This window comes from Osmerus eperlanus, chromosome 14, assembly GCF_963692335.1.
Source record: "Osmerus eperlanus chromosome 14, fOsmEpe2.1, whole genome shotgun sequence".
Taxonomy (NCBI): domain Eukaryota; kingdom Metazoa; phylum Chordata; class Actinopteri; order Osmeriformes; family Osmeridae; genus Osmerus; species Osmerus eperlanus.
Genome location: NC_085031.1, coordinates 5,711,436 through 5,725,212, shown reverse-complemented (window position 1 = coordinate 5,725,212; position 13,777 = coordinate 5,711,436). Strand labels below are relative to the sequence as shown.

Below are 13,777 nucleotides of genomic sequence, written 5' to 3'. Positions count from 1 at the left end.
GTTCTGATTTCGTATTTTCATTTTGAACCGCTAGATGACACCGAAACACTGCTGTGTACGGATGTTGCTGATTCTCTCCTTAAACAGCCTTCAGGTTTCACCCAGGTAGGCTACATCATCAAATCTATAGCGAGAACACCCTAAACTACTAACTCACTTGTTAAAATAGACATAAATGCATTGACACCCATCCACTCTGGCACATTCCTGTAAAATTCCTATCCTCTTATCGAGATATTATTAAGAGAATATGTATCTTCCTAGATCCGTCAGATGCCAGACCCGAGACCGACCGAGAGAGCTCGTTGGGGTAAACCGACCTTTTCGAAGTTCGACACTGAGGATTATCGCAGTAGCTACAGTAGTAACATTTTATCCCAGACAGTTAACCAGGACAACAGACCAATTATATAATAGTGTTTCACAATAAATATAGCAGAGTCGGATGTATTGAAGCTTACATAACAGCTGCTATAATTATATTTTAAATGGCTTGGATTAAAGAGATGTCAAGACAGCATGCGTTAGGAAAGGTGCGCGTATCCTCATTTGCTGTCGTTTTTTTTTACAGTGACTTCCTCCTCCTTCTCCCCCATCCGCTTCAAGATTTTCGAACATGGGGGGATTTGACCGAGGGACCACGTCGAGCTTCAGACTACAGAACTGTGGGAGACGCCCACATCTCTGTTACGCACTGTGCTTATAGCGCACTTGAAGAACCTCTCCCTATCAGGAATATTAATTGGGAAGAATAAGTCTATTCTCTAACTTGTGATTTTAGACACACTGGAAAATGGTTTTACAAAGGGTATTCCGTGCTGTTATCATGGGACCGCCCGGTTCAGGAAAAGGGACCGTGTCAGAGCGCATAACTAAAAGTTTCAGTCTTAAACACCTTTCCAGCGGTGACCTTTTACGGGCCAATATTAAAGCCAAAACAGGTAAGTTGAGTGTGCATGATGCTCACCTTTATTTACAGTTGTATTGCATCAGAGAAGAAGGAGGATACGGTGAAGCAGCTGTCCATAACACACTAGTTATTTCTGAAGTGTAAGCTCTGAAGTGTCACATTTTATCAATCCTATTGCATATTTGACCTTGCCTGGAGGGATGGGCTATAGTAGCTTATAGAGATCAAAAGTTGGAAAAAGTACAACAGCGATTTTTGCCCTTGCTAATTATCTGGATTTCCTGCCAGAATAATTGAGAAAATATGACTGAGAAGAATGTAAACCAACACTCACCCAGGCCTGTTTAAAGTCTGTTTTCTGGACCTACCAGATAAGAGAAATACTCCCTATCCTTCATTTTGATCTTGCTGTTTAAAAGTCAAACACAAACCACACAGTCCTGAAATGGGGGAAAGATACTACACATAAAACAAATTTAAACAGTAATCCATGTTTGATTTTATAAGAACAGTAATTAACACTTTAATGAGCACGATCCATTGTATCGGATTCAGACTCAGTACATCTGCTATCTGACAAAGCCATATGACCCATGTCTTGTGAAGGACACGGTGTTAGATTCTAACCCTTAGGGCCTAACCAAGGCTAAAATACTCTCCTTAAAGAAGTCTCCTGAAAAGCTTTCCCCTACACATATTCTGTTCATTGCCATTGGAATTTGTAAGTTAAAAAAAGTCACACAAAAAACAACATTCCTCGCCTGCAAGGTTTACAAAAGGCATGTAGCAAAACTGGTTTGTATTGACAACTCATACTGCTTATGGTCAGCTTGTTTTTGCTGGTCGTTACATTGAAGGCTAGGATACCCTAGAGGTTCATCCCTACAAGGAGCTGGCTTGTATTAGTATTCCCACAGTAGGTCCTGCAGGGCCTCTCTCCCTGTGTTCTTTTTGTCTGGAAATTCCATTCTCCTATTGGACACCGACCAATTAAGGAGAAGGCCACTGAGAAACTCTACCCTCCCCCAAATCAATTTGAAAATACTTGTTGAAATTTAGATTTTTTTTTTTCATTGACACAGAAAAATAATTACATCTAAATAATTATTCCTGTGTCCTGTCTCCTGTCCTCTCTCCTCCCCCTTGTACTGCCCCTGCTCTTTCCTCCTCCTCCTCTTGTCAGAGCTTGGTCTGCTGATGAAATCCTGCATCAGCCATGGTCAGCTGGTGCCTGATGATGTCATCTCCCGCCTAATCCTGGCAGACCTGCGAGACATGGACCACACCAGCTGGCTGCTGGATGGTACGTTCATAAAACCTGCTACCTGTAACACAGCACATAGTACCTACAATCTAGACCTAGCACCTAGAACCAGCGGTCTTCTGGACAGCAGCCCTGTAATACTAACCTCTGTCTTTCTTTTTCTTTCTCGCTCTGCCGTCACCCCCTCCAGGTTTCCCTCGTACGGTGGCCCAGGCCGAGGCTCTGGATAGTGTCTACAGTGTGGACACCGTCATCAACATGGACGTGCCATTCCAGACCATCCAGGAGCGACTCACCTCCCGCTGGCTCCACCTCCCGAGCGGCCGAGTCTACAACATCAACTTCAAACCACCAAAGATTGCTGTGAGTGGTCAGAAGCTAGAAGCTAATATACTGCAATTTTGGTACCGGAAACTATTTGGTTTGGTAGTCTGATACTTACTGTTATGGTGAGATGATGGTCATGGTGCTTCCCTAAACAAAACACCATTGAACCTTTGAACCCATAGAAGACAATGACTACTGAGTGGGTAAGAACACAACCTTGGATGCATAAGAGACATTTACGCAATCACATGATTTCATAAGGGACACAAGGTATCACAAGAAGTAGTGTACTGCTTATTGTTTATAGGGGGGAGGGGAGGGGGGGGTAGCAGACCCTCTCCTGAGGACCTGGAAGGTCTAACCAGATAGGTATGGAAGGACCTGAACCAACAGTGAGTGTTTCCAGTGACGCCAATTTCAGCCAGCATGGAGATGGGAAGTTGACAGTGACTGTTGACTGTGTCAACAACGTGAAGGAGGGACCCCAGCCGCAAACAGTTGAAGGAGGACGGGTCCTGGGTCGGCTTCTTCAGCAATGGGGCGACTTGAGCCATCTTTGAGTCTGAGGAGAAAACACCAGTGGTTAAAGAGGTGTTGATGACTGAGGAAAGATGGAGGGAGGAATAAAGTAATAAAACCTTTACTACTTTACAAAGTGTTGTTGTCCTTTAGGTTTCTATGATATTGTGTCTCTATACCCGTGGCACACACATTCTTGAGTATTTCTCAGATTCTCCATGCAACCACTTGACTGAGTTTGGCTCTCACACGAGTGGTTATGGTTATCTGTTTTCACAAAGTCTAAATGTCCTTGAGAGAAAACTAGGCCAGTGTTTTTCCAGGAGAAGGGAAGAGGGAGTAGAAGAGAGGGTGGAAAGGAGGAGGGGAGAAAGAGAGTAGGGTTGGACAGATGGATTAAGCATCAACGATAAAGGCTAAGGGAGAGAGATAAAGAAAGAGAGAGACAGAGAGAAGGAGATAAGACAAGGTGTGGATTGTTTACTGTAGACATCCAAGTTAAGACCTTTAGTCTCATCTCGGCTATTCAGGCTGAAGTTACGCCAGGGCAGCTGTATTGTGTAAACATAACTGTAAAATGGGAGCTGTGCTGTTTGGCCTCTTTCCATTCCTCCCGTGTCTGTGATTTCCAAGGATTGTAATGTGAGACTGAAGCCCAGAAGCTGTAAGACATTTCTGGTTGAATATTAACTTCTGTATTTGTTCTAGTATGCGCTGAGAAGTGACTGAGTTTAAACAATAGACTGACAGTGTCAAAAGGTTTCCCAGAGCAAAGCAGGGTGCTAGAAAAGGGGGACATTGCTGTTCCAGAAACTTCACTCCACAAAGTTGAGTTCTAGTTACAGAGTTCACAAAGAGCTGCACAGTTCTTGGTGTGTACAGTTTGTTTTACCTTGTCTATCCCTGATTCCTCAGGGTCTTGATGATGTCACAGGAGAGCCTCTGGTGCAGAGGGAGGATGACACGCCAGACACGGTCTCAAGGAGACTGAAGGCCTACGAGAACCAGACGCAGCCAGTCCTGGAGTACTTCAGGTAACATAGCAGAGGCGGTTCGGCAACAGAATACAGCAGAAAGACCTGGTCACCTGGGTTCAAGTCTCACATACACTTAAATAACGTTTAAAAGGGAGACCTAACAAGAACCAATTTTAGCTCCCCAAGCTAAAGCCTCAGACATGGCAGGACTATGAGTAAAATAAAAACCAGGCTTACTCACTACGTGTGCATCAATCAAACTTGTGTGCCCTGAGCGAATACGTAATACATCATGTCTATTTTTGGACCAATTAAAAGGATGAACATTCAGCTTTTCCAGGGGCATGTGTCCCATTTACAGGCTTTTCCCACCGCAGATTGTTGGTATCTCTTCATCTTTGGTGACTAGCAGACAGCATGAAGATGAAGTGAAAGGTATAAAACATGATGTCACAGAGACAGAAATAGAAACAGTGGACTCAGGCACCAGGCCAGTGAATCAGAATCACGTTACCTCCAATTAAAAGAAACTAGTAGCACTGCTACCAACAGCTGCTCATTTACAAAAAGCTATTGTTGATAAAAGAGACACTGAATCTTGATACAGCATAAATGATGGGATGTAGCATGAAGATAGTCTTCCTTCTCAGCTTCTCTTCCAATCCTTATGTTCTTTGTTAACTTGAGGTAAAGTGTGGGTCTTATTACATTCTGTCCCGCAGGAGTAAAGGGGTCCTGCAGACATTCTCTGGGACGGAGACCAACCAGCTTTGGCCTCACATCCACGCCTCGCTGTCTAAAATGCTCTCCAACCAGAGCCAGAAGGTGTTGGGGAACATGTAGAGAGCCCCTCGGATGGTCGAGGGACGTCTGGCTCCTGGGTTCTCATGGCCTCGAGGAACCGTTCCTTTCCACAGCTACACTCCCTCTACCTTCCCTCTCCCTCTACGCTCCCCCTACCCTCCCTCTACGCTCCCTCTACCCTCGCTCTACCCTCCCTCTACCCTCCCTCTACGCTCCCTCCACCCTCCCTCCACCCTCCCTCTACGCTCCCTCTACCCTCCCTCTACGCTCCCTCCACCCTCCCTCTACGCTCCCTCTACCCTTGCTCTACCCTCTATCTACACTCACTCTACCTTCCCTCTATGTTCGCTCTACGCTCCCTCCACGCTCCCTCTACCCTCCCTCCACGCTCCCTCTACCCTCCCGCTACGCTCCCTCTACCCTCCCTCTACACTCCCTACCTGGACAAGAATGAGGAAGATGTACTGGGGGCTGTGTCACATTAGGGGTGTATCTCAATGGTCTCAAGTCTCCCTGTCGTTTTCTCAATTAGCTCTTCATCATTGCACTGATGTGGAAACACTGGATAGTATAAATCCATAGGGTGGATTTATTGAAAAAGGTTCCCTTCTGTCTGGGGGGTTCCTCAGTCATAGACACAAATGAAGGTGAGGAGACAAGGGCAGCGCAGACTGTTGAGATGCACCCCTTCTGTCTCAGTTACTTTGAGTTGTCTGATCCAGAGCCAGGGAACACTCCTCCCCCAGCCTGTCTGTCTGGGGCAGGGCAGGGTCATTCCTTATCACGTTTCAGTAGCACAAGTGCCCAATGTGTATGTTGACACTAGATCATGAAGTACCTATGATGCAATTTAATGTCTAGAATGATTGTTTTTACAGAAACTATGAATCACAATGCTATTAAGGAGACTGACTGATTTGTATGCCTTTTTAATGACTGACACTTGATTGTGGTGCAGCTTCATAGTGTGGCCTTTGGTAGCTGACCATGGGTACACTGTGGGAGTAGACAGAGATACCAGGTACTGTTTGTTACTGAGTAGGAAACATTACATTGGCAAACATGACATGCACCTAGCTTCTCTCCAATAAAAGACATTGTTGATATAGAACAGCTACATACATAGATGTACCATAGAGAAGACGTCCATGAACACAGCACTGTGTAAACCTGTAGTTTGTTCTATGATCGTGGCCTTATTTCCACTAGATTCTAATATAATTTGTTTTAATATGGAGTTGTTGTATATAGCATTGTATGTCTTCACCAGCAACTTAGTAAAACATCTATTGTTATTTTTGATGAAGCAAGACATGTGTGAGTTAGTATACTTATGTGAAACAAGTTTATCCACCTCAATGGAATAATTTAAGGGAATACATGAAAATAAATGATGCACACAGTAGCGGTTTACATCTTCATTCATGTTTATTGTCACTGTCTTTTAGAGCACATCAAAGTACTTTATTAAGGAGTGTGCGGAAGGAGGCCATGCCTCCTGTCCGCTGCTTGGCTAGCGTACAGAGCCACCAGCACAATAATGGGATCTGTCTCTAATCTTGTGACTGCCAGATTAGTGTTTGGTCATTAATATCAATATCCATGCTCCATTAAAGGGCACTGGAGAAGCCAAGCATTGACGCTAGCTAGTTTCATATTTAAATCCTGAAGAAGCCATTGACATCTTTGTGCGATTTACGTACAACAGCTTACAAGCGTACAATGACAACATTGGAGCTATACCCGGTTCCTGGAGTTTGAGATTTCCCCCAGTTTATAGTGAAACAACCAACGGCATATTCCAGATTGTTCCAAGGTGGCACATACATAAACAAACCTTTGTGTCGAGTAATTCCTTTTACTGTCACAGCAGCTGAAACCCAATTTTGCTTTGCATAGTAAGTCAGTCATGGAGGGGACAGGCCTAGCATGACGCTGTGAAGGCTCACAGCATGACTGCTGCGACCCCTTCATCTATACAAGCACAGACAGAGCCACCAGCAGAATGACATGGTGGTAAATGATGATAGCTTATTGAGACGGGTCGTGTATTCGATGCTTGATGATGACAATCCTTATTGAAGTTCAGCTGTCTCAGTAACAATCCAGGTAATGTCAAGTTTTAGTCAGGACTCAGCAAGTTAACGCACTTTCCTACAAATTCCTTTTGATCGATTAGAGGTTGGATGGGCCTCAGTCAACTGGGAACAGCAGCAGCACTAAAGCCAACAGTGTACTTGAATTAACCACAAGTAAACAGGTTGGTGGATCTCGTCACGGACACACACCCTCTCCTCCCACAAGCATACGCTCGCTCTGCCAAGCCGTCTGTGTAGGTCACTCTCCGTCTCTTTGATGGAGAAAAGCGAAAGAGATGCTGGATCCAGTCAAAATTCCCCACTTCCGTGTCGTTTTCACACTTTCCAACTAGTGACTGTGCCCGACGTGGATAGTGGGAGCCTGTTCGTGGACAGGTCAGCCTTCTGTTCGTGGACAGGTCAGCCTTCTGTTCGTGGACAGGTCAGCCTTCTGTTCGTGGACAGGTCAGCCTTCTGTTCGTGGACAGGTCAGCCTTCTGTTCGTGGACAGGTCAGCCTTCTGTTCGTGGACAGGTCAGCCTTCTGTTCGTGGACAGGTCAGCCTTCTGTTCGTGGACAGGTCAGCCTTCTGTTCGTGGACAGGTCAGCCTTCTGTGTGACACTCAGGAGCCCTGAGAGGTAGCCCCAGCTGGATGAGCAGTTCGATGCCCTTCGAAACACACAGACTGACATTCTATCAGACAAAAATAAAAAATTCTGATGGTCTAAAAAATAAAAATAAAACACATGCCCAAATGCATCTGCTCAAGGAAAAAACAACAATCTGACAGACTTTCAAATCCACGTGATTAGGAGCCAGTGACGGTGAGCAGGAAAGAAAGCAACAGGAAGTGCCTCAAAAATGCCCCTCCCTCACTTATTTTAAATACCTTTCCGTTTGGAACACATTTAAAGTGCAGGACACATTCAGACGCAGATTCTGCATACAAAAATAAGTCTCTATGTGAAGCTTAGCCCTTAGTCCTCCATTTTGACTGTATCCTATATTGAGGAGTCATTCCCTTCCGATGGGGGTGGGGGGGTGGGGGGGATGAGGGAGCGAGAGGTCTTGCACCCCATAGGCTAGGAGGTCTCCATCATGCGCAAGTCGTCTGTTTCTGCAGCGTCGTCCTTCGCCCACCTGGCTGTAGTTGCCCAAAGGCCCGCCTCCAGACAGCGCTTTACATGGTACTCTGCCACCTGGTGGAGAGAGAGAGGAGGAGGGGAGGGGGGAAAGAGACCAGGCAAAATGAGAATGTGCAAGAGAGAGCGATAGAGAGAGGGAGAACAGAGAGAGTGCCGAGAATGACAGTGAAACACCAGCAGGAGAGGGATTACCAGGCCCTAGTGCTCAAACAGATTAGGATGTTACGTAACCTCTCAAGCACTAGGCTGCGCAGAGTGTCATTGGTTCACAGCTAGAGTTCTGGAACTCTGGCTCAGAACTGGTGCTGTGGGAGGGGAGGAAGGGGAGATGTTTGTCTCCCTATTTGGCAGACAGTCAAACTGAAGGGCTTGCTGGGAAGGGGGGGGGGTCTTCCTCTCATTCTTTCAGTCCAACAACAACAAGCTGTGTTCTGAAGCACTACAGCATGACTGTCTCATTAGAACACACACACACACAGCAACACCATCTGCCACCTCATCTATTACTATGGCTACCTTTGCTCCGATCTAGACTTCCTGTCCTTCAGAGCCCCCTGTGCAATGGCTTATGGGAAATGAAAATACCTGTGGGTTCATGGTGCTCAGAACATTCTGGAGGATCTGCCTGTCTTGCATCTGGAAACCTGCCTTCAGCTCCTACAAACAACAACATCACCGCAAACAGTGATGAACTTATCATTAAATCACGTATACATCACCATCCTGACATATTCGTCATAGCATAACACATTAGAACAGAAACAATATGGTAGGTGCTGTAGAGGATTTCTCTCCTTCACACAGCTTTAGATTTCCTGTAAACACGCGACACGTCGTGGCGTGACGCTGGTCCAGGGGTGCGTTGCCGTCGTGTCCACCAGGGACAGGAAACATCTGGGCGGACTTACGGGAGGCAACGACTCCAGAACCTCCTTGGGGTCGAGGCGACAGTGTGGCGTGGCGATGGCCTGGTGTTGGGCGTCTGTGGGGCCGTCTGTGGGGCCGTCTCCGCCCTTTGTCTTGGCGGTGTACTCCCTCACCCTCCCCTTGAAGGCCTCCAACTCGGTCAGGAACACGTCAAGGTAGCCCTCCTGCCCTGCCTGGGACACACCACACACCAACTAGAGTTTGACTCATCACCTGGCCGGTGGAGGGGTGTTCAGGTCTGGAAAAGTCCGGCATCCAACGCTTTCCCCTGGAGGGAGGGATGCTCACCCACCAAAACTTGAGATCATTTATTTCCTAAGTCAATCAAAAAACTAATAAATGGCATAGTTCAAAACAATAACAGCTAGTGTCCGCAACAAAAATATGAATCCAAATGAGTTTTTCATTCAAGGCTATTCTTTTGGATCAGAATCATGCAGTCCCACCTGGTTTGAGGAATAGGGATAGCTGCCACAGAGATTACGCGGGTTTCCCCTGACACAGATTAGGCCTGACTCAGACGTCTGATGGAGGACGCTCTCTGGATTAGGATTAATCTAGTTGATGGAAACCTCATCTAGCTTTGAGCCACCATTGACCCAGCATTGAACGGAGCTTGTATGATGTGGCATTCCAGACAGATTCACTAAATGCTCACAGTGGAGTCAGATGGCTGAGCGGTTAGGGAATCGGGCTATTAATCAGAAGGTTGCCGGTTCGATTCCTGGCCGTGCAAAATGATGTTGTGTCCTTGGGCAAGGCACTCCACCCTACTTGGCTCGGGGGGAATGTCCCTGTACTTACTGTAAGTCGCTCTGGATAAGAGTGTCTGCTATATGACTAAATGTAAATGTAGATGAAAATGCAGTGCACTTCAGGCATGATGTGTGTGTGTGTGAGTGTTGACGATTACTCGTCATGAATCGTGTCTCTCCCTAGTGGTCAAAAAACAGCAGTGCATCAAACTACAAATTTCTCCTTTGGTTCTCCTTTACTTCCCTTACTATCCTCCCTCTCACCATCCCTTCATCTCTCCAGGACAGCTCGTCAGACAGTTATATATAGTGTTTTACCTTGCTGTTACATAAGAACATTACTGAAAGCAAGAGGATCAAATTAGCCTTCTTCTGGTCCCTCCTCCAGACCTGGCTTAACACAGGTTGAACAATGCTGTGGTGTGTACAAATGATACTACACACAAACACATATTTGAGCCATACTACACACCAACCTTTCTTTACTGTGATGCTAGTGAAACTATGCTAGACATGTCATGTTCCTATAACTCACTTTGTAACTTTTACAGCTCCTGCTTACTAGTTATACCCTGCATCTTCAGGCCAGCTCATTGTGTTCCTCCCTACTACAGCTCCGTTCCCCCTTTGTTTACTCACTTTAGCTTTGTGGAAGAACTGTCGGAAGCACCCTCTGGGGTCCTGCTGGGAACTGCTGGCCATCTCCAGGATGAACTGCATGGCAACAGCCTGGTGAGCCACCTGCTCCATCAGTGCCTCCTTCTGAAGAAAGCACAGATGGGCCGCTGGCCTGAGAGGGTGTGTGCATGTGTGTTTAGCAGGTACCTTGAACTTCAACACTGGTGGACAGTTGACAACAGAGTAGGGGCTTTTTCCATGAACCCCGTTTACAAAGAGCTGGGATTAAAGTCCCAAACCTGACTTGAATAAACCTACAAATTAATCAGGGCTTAAGCGGTTCCATAAAGGTTCACGCAATAAATATGTCTTCTCTGGAAGGGACAGGACTAAAGAATTATCGACCAATCATTGCATTCGGCCCAAATGTAATGATAGGATGTCAGTCCTGTCTGTCAATCTAGATTTGCACACTGACACGTGACAATGGAGGGCAAACCACAGCAACCCTCCTCTGCCGTGCTTGTGTGTGTCTGCGTTAGGAGTGCATGGGTGTGTTTCTAACCTCCTCGGCCTGCAGTCCGAAGCACCAGAGGATCAGGTAGTTGGCCGTGTCTTCACAGATGAGCTGGGGCAAGTCTGACAGGAAACGCTGGCTGTCATCCCACCTCCTCAGCATACCTGATAGCAAAAGTAACAACAACAATTGTCGCACGGGCCACGTCAACGCGTGTTGAATTAAACTCCCCAATGCCTTACCAAAATGTCTGAGTTCTTGTTCATACTTCTGAACAAAAGTCTTGCTCTTGTCCTGTTCCATGTCAACATTCTTGCTTTGGACATTGATGATGCTCTACAACACAGAAGGTGGGTTGGAGGTTGGCTGAGTCACAACGTCACTCAGAGTATGCATGCGTGTGTGCGGGAGTAAATGAATGTGTGAGGATGTAACGGAATGAGTGAGAAAACGATGTGAGTTAGCGAGCGAGCGGCCGTGTGTCTCAAAGTTACCTTGTCAAAAACATCTCTGCTGCCATGGGCACCGAGCACGGGGCTGTGGCTGGGGTCATGACCTCCCAACATGCTCTCCTTGCGCCTCCACTCCATCTCGGTGACGCTGAGCTCTGCAAAGGAGGCCCTGGCCCGTGCACGCTCCTGCTCTGTGGACTCTGAACCGTGCAGCTCCAGACTGCAGAGCTGGTCCTGGGCCTCCACCAGCCCCCAGCTGGACACCACTGAGGCCTTGACACTCTGGCACAGGGAGGCCATGGACGAGGACAGGCCCTCTGCCCTGGCTTGAGCCTTGTCAGAAGGGTAAACAGGTTTGGTGAGGAGGATGGGGGACAATATTGGGGGAGGATGAGGGTTGAGAGGATGAGGGTTGAGAGGATGAGGAAGAGGAGAGAACAGAAAGAGATGTAAAAGGAAGATGGGGAGTCTTTGTCAGTGACAACAAAAATAAACCCTTCATTAACTCCCCAAGAAAAGATAATAGCCTTAACATGGCAACTGTAAACAAATCCATGGCAACATCGCCCACCTTTGCTAAGCGAGCCACAGATGTCCATGTACTCATGGACACTGCACATTAGGGAATTGTAAGGTGACGCACTGACTATATAGGGTTGGTGATCTCATCCTTGGGGATAGCATTAACAGCTGAACTAGCTGTTATTTGATGACAGCGCATGAATACAGACGTCCAAGCCTCGCATAAGCATGTAAGGTCTAAGACATCAAACGGCTACCGCAGCCTCCAAACCGTATTCATGTAAGGCGGTTCTGCCTGGCTATATCAGACGGACACCGTGCTCTTTGGTTTCTTGATGTAACTAGCTATAGCCATTGTTAGCTATTTAGCCGACCTAGCATAGCTGGCGAGCTGCTATTCACATTAAACTGAGTCAGTGGCTTTTCCTAAGCACAAAAACAGTGATAGTGTAAGGTAACTCTAAGACGGCATTAGAGCTTAATAGTTAGCCTACAAGCCAGCCTTTTCTGATGAGGACATGAAAAAGAACTCGATTGTAAGCTAGTTAGCATTAGGTAATGAAAGCAAAAGCTCATGCTAAAACTCCTCTCAGTCTCGAACTCTCCTGATTTAAGCTAACAAGCTATTGTAGCTAGCTAGCTAACTACTATTTTAGCTACTATTCATAAATCCCCGTTCGAAGGCGAAATCAACACCAACAATACCTGAAAGTTAAGGGGCGGAGTGTCGAAGTTATTTGGTAAAGAGCCTGAGGCACTGCAGGGATCTCCGTCCGGATCTGAGAACATGGGATCTCCGTCCCTGAACCACTCCATCGTCAACACACTGTCTCTGTCTTTGGTCTCACTCGGGTTTCTCACTGGCGACGCGATCGCTACCAGCTCACACTTCTCCGTCAGTTCTGCAAGGTTTGGCCGAAGTTCCAATGCAGACAATCAATGTGCTAACTTGTCTATGTAACGTAATATTGCGATGAATCGGTAGTCTGAAATACAACACAGCATTAACAGCTTCTTTTTGCTGACAGTCTCCTCCACCTCCTTGTCCATGCTGCTGTGCTGTGTCACTAGAGCACGTGGCCGAAAACTTTGATCACGTCACACTTGTTTTGACGAACAATTGAAGTCCGTGTAAAGCAAATTCCGAGATTTATTTCTAAACACATGAATGTTTGAAATGTATTGCTAAACACGATACAAAGACGATGAACTATGTAGTACTGAATTGTGGAATTGGATCGTTAAAAAGTTTTTCACAATTTTTGTGTTCACGATTTTTGGGGCGGGACTGAAATCATCCCTCGATTACGCATTGTAGGCACTTGACATGGTCCCTCTCCCAACTCTATAGCAATGAGTTTATAAGGCTCTTCTGTACTGTACTCTTGTCAATAGTAACTAGAGGGCATTAACATCAGTAGTTCGCCTGCTCAATCGCGAGTAAGTTACTGTCATCACCTTTTATTAATTTACTGTAATTTCTATAGCCTACAGTTTGCTAACTACACCCATATCTCGCAAATGGATCCCTGGATGCGAGAATTTACAAAACAGGTCGGTCTCCTTATTTAGAATTCCCAAGAAGGATGAGATCAAGAAGAGGTGGATTGATTTTCTGAGGAGCCAGCTTGATGGAAAGCTGATGATCTACACCAACACCCGCCTCTGCACTGAACATTTTATACCGGGTAGCCTAGTTTTACAAACTTCCATTATTTTTTGTTGTAGGGGTTTTTGACACTTGTGAGGCACAGCTTTCCCGCGAGTGGGCGTGGTTTCAAGCCCTCAGCAGACACGCCCCTTATTTGTTCAAGATTTTGATTACTTATTTTATTGCGATCATTCAAATCTGGCCGGGTGGTTCGTAACACATTTTCTTGTGGTGTGACAAACTCAGAACACATATTTATTATTGACTTTACACGTACTTTAAGACCCTTGTTCGTCCAAAAATTAAATAA

The 13,777-nt window shown here is 46.2% G+C and overlaps 2 protein-coding genes across 2 annotated transcripts; one reads left to right on the top strand and one right to left on the bottom strand.

Moving 5' to 3' along the window:
- Positions 1 to 88: 88 nt before the first annotated feature.
- Positions 89 to 6,222, top strand: ak3 (adenylate kinase 3). Its single transcript, XM_062477547.1, has 7 exons — positions 89 to 105; positions 265 to 310; positions 572 to 941; positions 2,094 to 2,213; positions 2,365 to 2,537; positions 3,936 to 4,054; positions 4,720 to 6,222. The coding sequence occupies exons 3-7, from the start codon at positions 794 to 796 to the stop codon at positions 4,838 to 4,840; spliced, it is 681 nt and encodes a 226-aa protein (XP_062333531.1). The 5' UTR covers positions 89 to 105; positions 265 to 310; positions 572 to 793; the 3' UTR covers positions 4,841 to 6,222.
- Positions 6,211 to 12,911, bottom strand: cdc37l1 (cell division cycle 37-like 1). Its single transcript, XM_062477545.1, has 8 exons — positions 12,522 to 12,911; positions 11,337 to 11,627; positions 11,085 to 11,178; positions 10,891 to 11,006; positions 10,347 to 10,469; positions 8,934 to 9,125; positions 8,611 to 8,682; positions 6,211 to 8,079 (listed from the first exon to the last, which is right to left on the bottom strand). Exons 1-8 carry the CDS (start codon positions 12,630 to 12,632, stop codon positions 7,963 to 7,965), a joined length of 1,116 nt encoding a protein of 371 aa, XP_062333529.1. The 5' UTR covers positions 12,633 to 12,911; the 3' UTR covers positions 6,211 to 7,962.
- Positions 12,912 to 13,777: the final 866 nt, after the last annotated feature.